The 10,000-nt window shown below is 50.5% G+C and overlaps 2 protein-coding genes across 2 annotated transcripts in view; both read left to right on the top strand.

Moving 5' to 3' along the window:
• The first annotated feature begins 909 nt into the window (after positions 1-909).
• On the top strand, positions 910-5,167 carry acyp2 (acylphosphatase 2, muscle type). The gene is made up of 4 exons (XM_076046071.1): positions 910-1,099; positions 2,232-2,248; positions 2,362-2,471; positions 4,181-5,167. The coding sequence occupies exons 1-4, from the start codon at positions 934-936 to the stop codon at positions 4,293-4,295; spliced, it is 408 nt and encodes a 135-aa protein (XP_075902186.1). The 5' UTR covers positions 910-933; the 3' UTR covers positions 4,296-5,167.
• A 2,254-nt stretch (positions 5,168-7,421) lies between these two features.
• The window catches only part of LOC142901642 (spectrin beta chain, non-erythrocytic 1-like), a 45,806-nt gene continuing 43,227 nt past the window's right edge, over positions 7,422-10,000 (top strand). The window contains exon 1 of the mRNA XM_076046224.1: positions 7,422-7,571. The gene's annotated coding sequence lies outside the window, so the exon portion shown is untranslated. The remainder of the gene's footprint in view (positions 7,572-10,000) is intronic.

The raw sequence follows: 10,000 nt of genomic DNA, 5'->3' as shown, positions 1-10,000 counted from the left end.
AGAGCGAGTGACCAATCCTCCTTCAAGGTGTCGGTCCCTCTGAGACCACCCTGGTTCTATCTCCTTCCAGACATCACTTTTAGCAGGAGCGCTAACCATGCTGCTCTCTGGTTCCGATTGGGCGTCAGGGACCAATCAGGGGAGGGGACGTGTGCAGCGTCCAGGTGCGTTTCCTGTTGGCCATTATTAAAGGCGGCGTCAGAAGCCTGTTGGATTTAAAGCCTGTTTGTTTTGACAGCTACGTGGATTAACACTCTGTGTGTGTGTGTGTGTGTGTGTGTTTGATCACACCATCGAGGAAAACAATCAACCAGCAGCTCAGTGGTCTGAGCTGTAAGCCGCAGATCACACACACACACACACACACACACACACACACACACACACACACACACACACACACACACACGCCAGTGCGCACACACACGCACTGTAAACAGCAGATCAAACTTTAATTTATTAAAACAAACCAGATTAAAATCCAGATCCAGCGTTGAATTTTGTTTTTTATTCCCTTTGTTTGTTTGTTTTTATTTCAGTCATCATAATTAAATGGTTTGTTAATGATGCACATTCGATGTCTGCGTCTAGTAGTGTTTTGCTGCCACCTAGCGGTGATTCGGTGTGTTTACCAGAGGCGTCGTCAGACCGCCGTCACGGTCAGCTGGATTTCGCCTCAACTTTTTTTTCGGCGGCTTTATGTCACGCAGTAAATCTTCACATTTGAAGGACCCCGCCCCATTGTTTGGCTATGCACGCGTCGAATGTGATCACTTGACTCAACAGTCCTGAGTTTCAAATCATGCTGAAGGTGTTTAATCATTGTTTTTGTTTTGTTTTTTAAGCCATACTTTAAGTCACTTTTGATATTTTTATTTTGTAGTTCTAACTGGACTACAATGACCATCAGCACAGCCGCAGAAGACGGAGGACATGTTGGACCGGGCAGACGGACTGAAGAGCTTCTCCTCCTCCTCTTACTTCTCCTTCACCTCCTTCACCACCTTCCTCCTCCTCCTCCTGCTGCTGCTGGTGTCCAGAATGTCTGCAGGAACCAAACTGATCTCAGTCGACTTTGAGATCTTCGGACACGTTCAGGGTCCGTAACGTAGATCTCAGCTCCGCCTCTGTCTGTGTGTGTGTGTGTGTGTGTGTGTGTGTGTGTGTGTGTGTGTGTGTGTGTGTGTGTGTGTGTGTGTGTGTGTCTGTGTGTGTGTGTGTGTGTGTGTGTGTAAGCTGATCTGATGCTTAATTTAGGACGCACTGATTTCAGGATCCGCAAATAGCAGGAAGGAAGATGATTGGTTCTTTCAAGCTGCTTTTTTTGTTGTTATTGTTGTCAGTTGAAAGTCAGTTGACCCCCTCCGCCCTGAATGTTAAAGCAGCGGTGCAGTGTTGACGTCACATGCAGTCACCTGCAGTCGAGAGATTCTCCTGAAGACTGAGCTGAAGGTTCAGTCAGGTGACACACTGGCCGCGCTCCTGCCAGGAGTTTCTAGCTCACACAGGAAGTTGACAGCAAGGTGCTCCGTCCACCAGAGGCCTTTATTTTTGTTTTGCGGTAGATGGGGAAAAATGCTTTTTGAGCCCAATGGAAATTTTTTTTTGCTGCAGTACCTCGAGTGGCCACTGGAAGAATTGGGCGCACCGTCAAATTGCCAGTCCGGTATCCTTTTCTTAAAGCAGCTCTTGGTAACTTTTCGACCATAAAATTATGATAAACGATTAATAGGATCATTGGTGCTGGGGGGGTGACGGCTTTTAACTGCACTGCGTGACTTTCAAGCGCGACCCGACACGCCGGACGAACCACTTTACGGCAACGTCACACGTTTATTTAGAGGCAGTCTTACACACTACTTTTACAAATACATAAGATTGTAAAATGACGGAATGGAACCCAATAAGTAACCTCGATGAAAGATGAAGGAATAAAAGTGTTTGCTACGTTTGCTACAACGTTGTTGTCGTAGCAAACTCGTAGCAAGCTCAAGTTACCTAGAGCTGCTTTAAAAAACATCCATGTGTCAGGCTGCTGCTGCTGCCGCTGGGGGGCGCTGTAGATCACCTGTTTGATCAGATCAGTTCACTTCCTGCTAATTTCGTCCTCACTGCCTGTAATTTGTGTTGTCGATTCTGAAGGATTTTTGTTGGTTTTGTGGTTTAAACGCTGTATTGTGGTTTGTTTGTTTGCTAGTTTTTAACATTGTCCTTCCATTATTTTTCTCCAGGTGTATGTTTCCGGATGGTGAGTTTCCCTACATCCTGTTTTAATCTTTGGACTCTGAGCTGGTTGCAGAAGAACAACTGATTTATCTAATCTTATCTTATCTTATCTTATCTTGTCTTATCTCCCTGCAGTACACAGAGAAGGAGGGTCTCCGCCTGGGCCTGGTGGGCTGGGTCAAGAACACCCGGGCTGGGACGGTGGTGGGGCAGGTGCAGGGTCCCGCCGAGCAGGTGGCTGAGATGTGAGTGTCTACACTTTAATAAGGCAGTGAAGAAGAAGTGCGATCGGACACCGCCTCAAACAGCCTTGAATGATTTTTTTTGAGGCAGTTTCCGGTCAGAAAACGTAGCCAGAAAAGTTTGTTTTTCCTGTTCAGTTAACTTCTAACCTGTCTTATATTTATCAGCCACTAGATGGCAGCCTTCTCCTTCAGCTTCCTCTCGGTTCAGTTCAACTGTTTCGCCAAAGAGGATTTTAGAGTTGATCCTCTGTTCTGTCACTGGAGGAAGGGGGGGGATTATGCAGTTCCTGAACGCATCACGGAGTTTTATCGACTTTCGCTCGCTTGCTGACTGACCCCGCCCACTTTCTGCGCCAATAATCAATCTTGAAACTGAGCCATCGCTGATGTCACCAGGGCGGGGACGCACAGATGACATCACTGCACACACGCGCGCTCGCACGCACGCACGCACACACACACACACACACACACACACACACACACACACACTCGTGATATGATGGGTTTGTTTTCGACAGTGTTTGGAACATTTACACTGTAAAAGTCTTGAGGAAGAAAAACACAGTGAGAGTTTGGGGATTTTAATGTTTTTGAAGTGTTTCCTGTTCACTTCCTGGTTCAAATCACAGTCTTCCACTGACCCTTTTATGTAAACAGATGTTTTTTGGGGGCTCAGACTAATACCCTGGACTGGTGTGCTATCCATACCAGTCTAAATTTCCTTAAAATACAGGAGGTCAATATTACCTCACAATATTTCATAGATACAAGCCATGACAGTCTCCATAACACACACACACACACACACACACACACACACACACGCACACACACACACGCACACACACACACACACACACACACACCGACAGATGACCAGGAAGTGGAAACACTGTGTACTGGCCCTTCAACACCGTTCACTATTAGCCTCCGATATTTCCGTCCACTCTGTCGAGGATCTTTTCGCCGTCGACACGCTCACCCTCGTGTCCTTCCCGTCGGCCTCCACTTTCACCACGACCTCACTTCCTGCGGAGCCTGGGAAACAGGAAGCAGCTGGTGTTCTCCAGGGGGCAGGAACAGGAATCTTTTTTTTTTTCGAAGTGTTTTCTATGGGCTCTCTGAAATAGTTCCGACAGCCACCTGGAAAACATTCCGCCCCAGTTGTTTTCCACAGTTGTGTGTGTGTGTGTGTCGGCGGTTTGTGTGGCTGATTGTGAGTCCAGATGAAAACATCCAGTTTGTGTTGCTGCAGATTAGAGACACACGCACAGCAGCAGCAGTGGAGCAGTAGGCCAACAAGTTGTTGGTTGTTTTTATTCTTACTAAGAACGATAAACTAGGACACACACACCCCCCCCCCTAACCCTCCCTCACATACTCACCCCTCCCCCACTCACCCCTCCGCCATCCTCCCCCCATCATAAATCCGCTCTAATCTCTCTCCCTCACCATCAGAGACTCGTCCCGCTCCACATTCCCAGGATTAAATTTAGCTGCAGAAGGGAATGTTTGTGTTTTCCCATCATGCCTCTGGTCCAGATGCTGCACCCCCCCGCCCCCCTTCTAACCCCCCTCCTCTCTCAGCCCCCTTGACCAATGACATCAGAGGGTGCATGTAGGCCTCCGGTCTGGTTGCAGCAGGTGAACGCTGACCTGTTGTGTTGTGTTGTGTTGTGTTTTGTGTGTGTGTTGTGTGTCTGCAGGAAGTCGTGGCTCAGCCACGAGGGAAGTCCGTCCAGCCGCATCAGCAGAGCGGCCTTCAGCAACCAGAGGAGCATCGAGCGGCTGGAGCTGACCGGCTTCTCCACCCGCTTCTGACCCCCAGGGGGCGCAGCCTCGGTGGCGGGTGGGGGAGGCGCGGAGCATCCATCCATCCATCCATCCGTCCATCCATCCATCCATGGAGTTTTTGTCCAATCGTGTGATGAGATGAATTAAATATTTGTCTGCAGCAAAACATCAAACGCAACAGAAACACAACTGTATGTGTGTGTGTGTGTCTGAACTTGCGTGTAGTCACCCTCTGGAGGGCAGGTTGCTGGTTTGAATCCCCTGCTGCTTCACCGTGTCACTGCGACGTGAGCAAGTGTGTTGTTACATAACAGAGAGTCACATGACTCCCCAGCACCGGCACCTGATCCAATTAAATCACAGCCGGAGCTCCGGGCCTGACACTGCTGACGCTGCAAGTCACTGTGTGTGTGTGTCTGTGTGTGAGAGAGAGAGAGAGAGAGAGAAAGAGAGAGAGAGAGAGAGAGGGCGACACCCATTATAGTGGGGATTTGTGTGGAAAATAATGAGTCAAATCATCAGGTTGATTCTTTAAAGTCTGATCTCGGTAAGTGTTTGCAGACTCACTGCCCTCCTCCCACCTCATGGATACACAACTCAGCAGAGAGAGAGCTTTGTCGTCATGCCAACCACTTCCTGCGGCACCAACGCATACACACACACAGTGGGAAAGGGGGAGAGGAGGAGGTGGAGGAGGAGGAGGAGGAGTTGGCTGCTTGTTTCTCTGGAGGTGATTTGAGTCAGCGCTGCGTCGTCAACCAGAAGTAACTCCACTGCTGGACACTAGGGGGCGTCCTCCAGGATGGAGCTGAGACTGAGAGACTCTGAGATTCAGGTTCAGGGTGAAGTTTCAGTTGTGGTCGAAAGAGCTCAACGTGCAACACTGGTGTGCGATGAAGATGAAGTGATGATGTCGGCTGTAGTTTGTGTTCTTCACGACTCCCGGTTTGGCTCAGGATCTTCCTGCTGAGACTAATTACACTTTGTTGTTGACTTATCTCAAACCTGTTGGACTGTTTTTTTTTATTTCCCACAATCCTCCACTTCTCTCTCACACTGTCTCTCTCTTTCTTTCTCTCTTGCTCTCAATCTGCTGCAAAAAATTAAAAATAATCAGCACTAATAATACGGCCGCCCCCACTCTGACAGTGCTGCTGCGATGGAGAGATTCTGCCCACACACTCTCACACACTGACACACACACACACACAGTACACACACACCAGCAACCGGCTCGGCTTCCCCGTCGCCATGGGAACACTTGTGAAAGCGAGACAGAGGGAAGAAAAGTTGATGGTTCCTCTTTTTTTCTCCTCCATCCATCTGCAGCTCTCCAGCAGCCCACACACACTCTTACTCATCACACACACACACACACACAAACACACACACACACACCTGAGTGGGTGCAGCTGTTACCAGGCAACATGTTGAGTGTCCTGTGGAAGAAACACTGACGAGATGTTTTAGATTTTTTTTTTGGAGGATCTTCAGTCCTTCACACACCTCCAGGTGAAGACCATGCTGGTGTTTCACACCAGCTGACAAGAAGCTGGAGGAACCAGCAGCTGCTGTTTGATTTGTTAAAACAACAAAATTCTCCTTGTTTGCGTTGTTTGTTCAAACAAACAGCAGGTGAACAACCGGAGAACTTGAAGTCGTCACGGCAAAGTTACGACACTCAGGCCTCGGTGTGTGGAGATGAAACTGACTCAAGTTCTTCCAGGAAAACATCGAGCGAGGGAGAACAACAGAACACAACACAAAAAACACCCACAAAGACCCACAATCACTGAGTGATTCGAAACAGTGATTCTACACAACAACACACAACTGTGCACTGGAAGGAAACACGCACACCCTGCACCGACCTTCTGCACGGTGTCTGGTAACTGGGTGATAATCCCACACAATCCCAGAATGCACTGCTCAGTCACATGGCAGCGAGACCCTGCAGGCCTCCAGCACGCCACCACCGCCGGCTCCAGTGGCTGCAAAACGGGAAGTTGTTGCGAACGCTTGAATGCCGCTCGCTGTTCCTCGGCTCCTCTCAGCTGATCGCCGCCGTCACACCGCTTTACTGCGCAGAACAAGTCAGAAACAACAAGTCTTGTTGTGATGGAGCTATAGCTGTGCTAGTAGAGCTGATGATTCATCAGTAGTGGGAGGATTTGGGGGTCACCAGGGATTGGACCAGGTGGCTGGTTGGGAAATGAGTCAGTCAGTCAGATGTCCTGCAGTACGGTGAGTCCCTGAAGGTACCGCTGGAGAACTTCCTGTCTGAAGAACAACCTCCACATTGAAATCTTCCTCCGGTCCATCAAACTTTTCTCTCTCGGCATCTCTGGACCTCCGCAGCCCCGCCCAGCCCCGCCCCTACTCGTTGATGGAGTCCCCGCCCTGCTCAGGGCCTGACGATAGAGGGGCGCTTCATTTGACGCTCAGAGGCATCCTGCAGGGGTGGAGACAGAAACAGAGAGGCGACACCCCCTATAAAAAAAAAAGAAAAAAAGTGCACCGTCACCTCTGTTGGACGGCCAGGAACCTTAGGGCTCCTGAAGGTACACACACACACACACACACACACACTGTAAAAGTCATGAGGAAGAAAAGGGATTTTGGATTTTTATTTTTTAGCAGTGTTTCCTGCTCACTTCCTGGTTCAAATCACAGCATTTCACTGACTCCTTTATGTAAACTGATGTTTTTTTTGGAGGGGGACTAATGCCTGGGACTTGTGTGCAAAAGAAACACACCTGCTGAGAGAAGTTAATCAGAAAGGAAATCATACAAGACCTCATGAGTTCATCATGATTTCAATATATACTTTAATATCAACATATTTATGGATTTAGTGTAAATTTAAGATAGATAGAATGGATGGATAGATAGATTAGCAGTGGGCATCAAATTGGCAGACGTAGTTCGTAGCTTCTAGCTAGCATATCTGTGAGTTTAGCATTGTGGTTATTATGACTTCGTGACTGTACCCCGCATATATTTGCTACCAAACCGTCAGTAGCCTGTTAGCCACCGCCTCACTAACTCTCCGACCTGCTAATTGGTGCTACAACAACATTGCGTGACTGCGTTGTTGCGGTGCCGTTTGATCCGCGGCGTCCCCGCCTGTCACTGCCCCCGCCCCTGCGGAGCGGGCGGTAGAGGGAATGGAGCGCACCGAGGCTGCGCGGCGGCGGCGGGGGGAGGATTTGAGGGAGTCGCTGCTCTGCGCTGTTTTCTCTCCCACAGTCCGCCAGTCCGCCCGTCCTTCAGCCGGACCGTCTGCGCCTCGGTCCGCCTCAGGTGAGTGGCATCCGAACCGAATGGGGCCCAACCACCGCAATTGCATTGTGTGTGTGTGTGTGTGTGTGTGTGTGTGTGTGTGTGTGTGTGTGTGTGTGTGTGTGTGTGTGTGTGTGTGTGTGTGTGTGTGTGTGTGTGTGTGGGCGCCGTACTCGCTGATGCAGCTGCGGAGCATCGGATATCCGTGGCTGCAGCTGCTGCTGCTGCTACCGCTGCTCACACACTAAATCCCAGCCAACACCGCAGTGTGTGTGTGTGTGTGTGTGTGTGTGTGTGTGTGTGTGTGTGTGTGTGTGTGTGTGTGTGTGTGTGTGGAGAGGAGAGCCTCTTGTTGTTGTTGTTGTGCTGAACTTGAGTCAGCCTGATGGAGAGGCTGGTTCCTCCCTGATGGAGCAGCAGCAGCAGCAGCAGGAGGTGGAGCTGCTACTCCTCCTCCTGCTCCTGCTCCTCCTCCTCCGCCTCCTGCTCCAGACTCCCAGAACATTCCCACAATCCCCCCGTGGTGTCGGTGGCCCGCTGCAGTGACCTTCACCTCAGTTAGTCTGCTGCTTCTCCTCCATCCTGGTCCTCATCCTAGTGTGTGTGCGTGTGTGTGCGTGTGTGTGTGTGTGTGTGTGTTTCTCTATGTTGTTGGACTTGATTCTGCTCTTCTTCCGTTCGCTCAGACTCGTTTTTTCTTCATTTCGTTGCTTTTCCTGCTGCTGCGTCGACTCGGTTTCAAATCCTTTGGAGCAAATTATGTAATCAGATCCGGGCTGGATGCCTCCCTCCCCTCCTCACTCCTCCTCCTCCTCCTCCTCTTCTCTCTCACCCCCGGCTGTGTCTTATCACCTCCTCCCTTCTCCTCTGTGGGGAACATTTGTCTACTTGTTGCCTGGGGGGGAGGTTTTAAAATGTGACACCGGGGTGTCGAGTCCTTCCTGGAGGTGTCGAGATCGTCTCCTCCTCCTGCTTCTCCTCCTGCGTGGCGCTCCTCCTCTGGTTCTCCGCCGCCGGCGGGAGGAGGAGACGCACTGTGAGAAAACCCAGAGTTTGGCTGCTTCTGGCTCGGAGGAGGTCACATGACCCGTGCTGAGGTTCATGGGTAGTGGAGGACGAGGAGGAGGCGGGGCTCACACAGTGACGCAGCATCATCGCTCCCACCCACAATTCAGCGATGCGGCCTGTCGTCCACTTTCAAACTCCTGCCTGGTGGCCAAACAGTGTAGCTGCAGCGTGTCGTCGCTCGCGGCTAACCGAACAGGAAGTGGCTCAATGTGGGATGGAACGGCTCCTGCTGGTCGTTGGCACGGCGTCCCGCTGTGACCTCTGTGTTTGCAGCACAGTCACCCAACGTTTTTCCAGCCACAGCTGCTGTTTGTCGTCCATCACCTCGTAAAACTAAATAGAACAAGGGATTGTGGGTAATGTTTTCGCTGCTCTGTCAGCTCCGCCTCCACTGAATGATCCAGCCAGTGGTTGCAGTACGGCTGAGAGCCCGTGTGATTGGCTGCCGGGACAGACGTCCACAGGTGAAGTTGTTGTGATTTGTCAGTGGGAGGGGCAATGGTGCCAGTGGTCCCGCCTCTTTCCCCAGAGACATTGAGTGGGCGTGGCCTCCTTCCCAGCTGCTGACATGAAGGAGGCGGAGCTAATGGGCCCTCGCCCTCATCCAGCTTTATTCAATATTTCTGATATTTCTCTCTCTCTTTTTTTTTTTCCTCCGGGGGGGGGGGATTCATTAGATCTTAATGCCTTGCAGCTGTTCTGCTTCCTGATTGGCTGTGGCCGTCTGCTGCCGTGCATGTTGACAGGGTGTGTTTGTGTGAATCCCACATGTTTGTTTGTTCACAGGCGGAGCCGGCAGTTGGCGGTCATGTGATCAGAGGTTCTTCTGATCCTCCCTCCCTCTTTGATCTTATCGCTGGTTCTGCAGGAAGGGGGCGTGGCCCCGGTTGATCTTGCTGTGGTTGCCGTCATTGTGTCAGAGTCACCTGATGTGCTGAAAATCAAACACACGTTTGGCTGTGAAGACGGAGCTACTTCCTGTTGCTTATAGCGCTGCTGTGGTGCGTTCAAGTGCTCCCCCCCCCCCGACACACACACACACGCCGAGAGTCAGGTTTCTCTCAACCTGACCACCAGCCAGGGTTCAACCCATTAGCTTAGCCTGGTTAGCTTGGTTAGCCTCTCTAAGCCAGTAACACTAGAAGTATCATTGTTAGCTGAAGCTTTTTTGGCAAGCAAGGCTAACTAGCCCGATGCTATTTATCCAGGGTTCCAGTCTGACGAGTTGTCCACTTGAAATGACTTGAAATAAAACACACACACACACACAAACACACACACACACACACACACACACACACACACAGTGATAGTCTTTTGATGACATCCAGCACAACATTTAATTTCATTGTCATGCAGCCAGAGGCGTTCTGTCTTCCTCG

This window comes from Nelusetta ayraudi, unplaced genomic scaffold (assembly GCF_046127955.1).
Source record: "Nelusetta ayraudi isolate G7.1 ecotype Tasmania unplaced genomic scaffold, CSIRO-AGI_Nayr_v1 ptg000089l, whole genome shotgun sequence".
In the NCBI taxonomy this organism is placed as follows: domain Eukaryota; kingdom Metazoa; phylum Chordata; class Actinopteri; order Tetraodontiformes; family Monacanthidae; genus Nelusetta; species Nelusetta ayraudi.
This window is presented reverse-complemented; position numbering and strand designations above follow the sequence as displayed.

Bases quoted from the DNA above. Each gene is read 5' to 3' on its own strand.
- acyp2 (XM_076046071.1), top strand. From the start codon at position 934: ATGTTGGACCGGGCAGACGGACTGAAGAGCTTCTCCTCCTCCTCTTAC. The intron at 2,472-4,180 runs GTGAGTGTCTAC...GTGTGTCTGCAG, and splicing joins GCCGAGCAGGTGGCTGAGAT to GAAGTCGTGGCTCAGCCACG.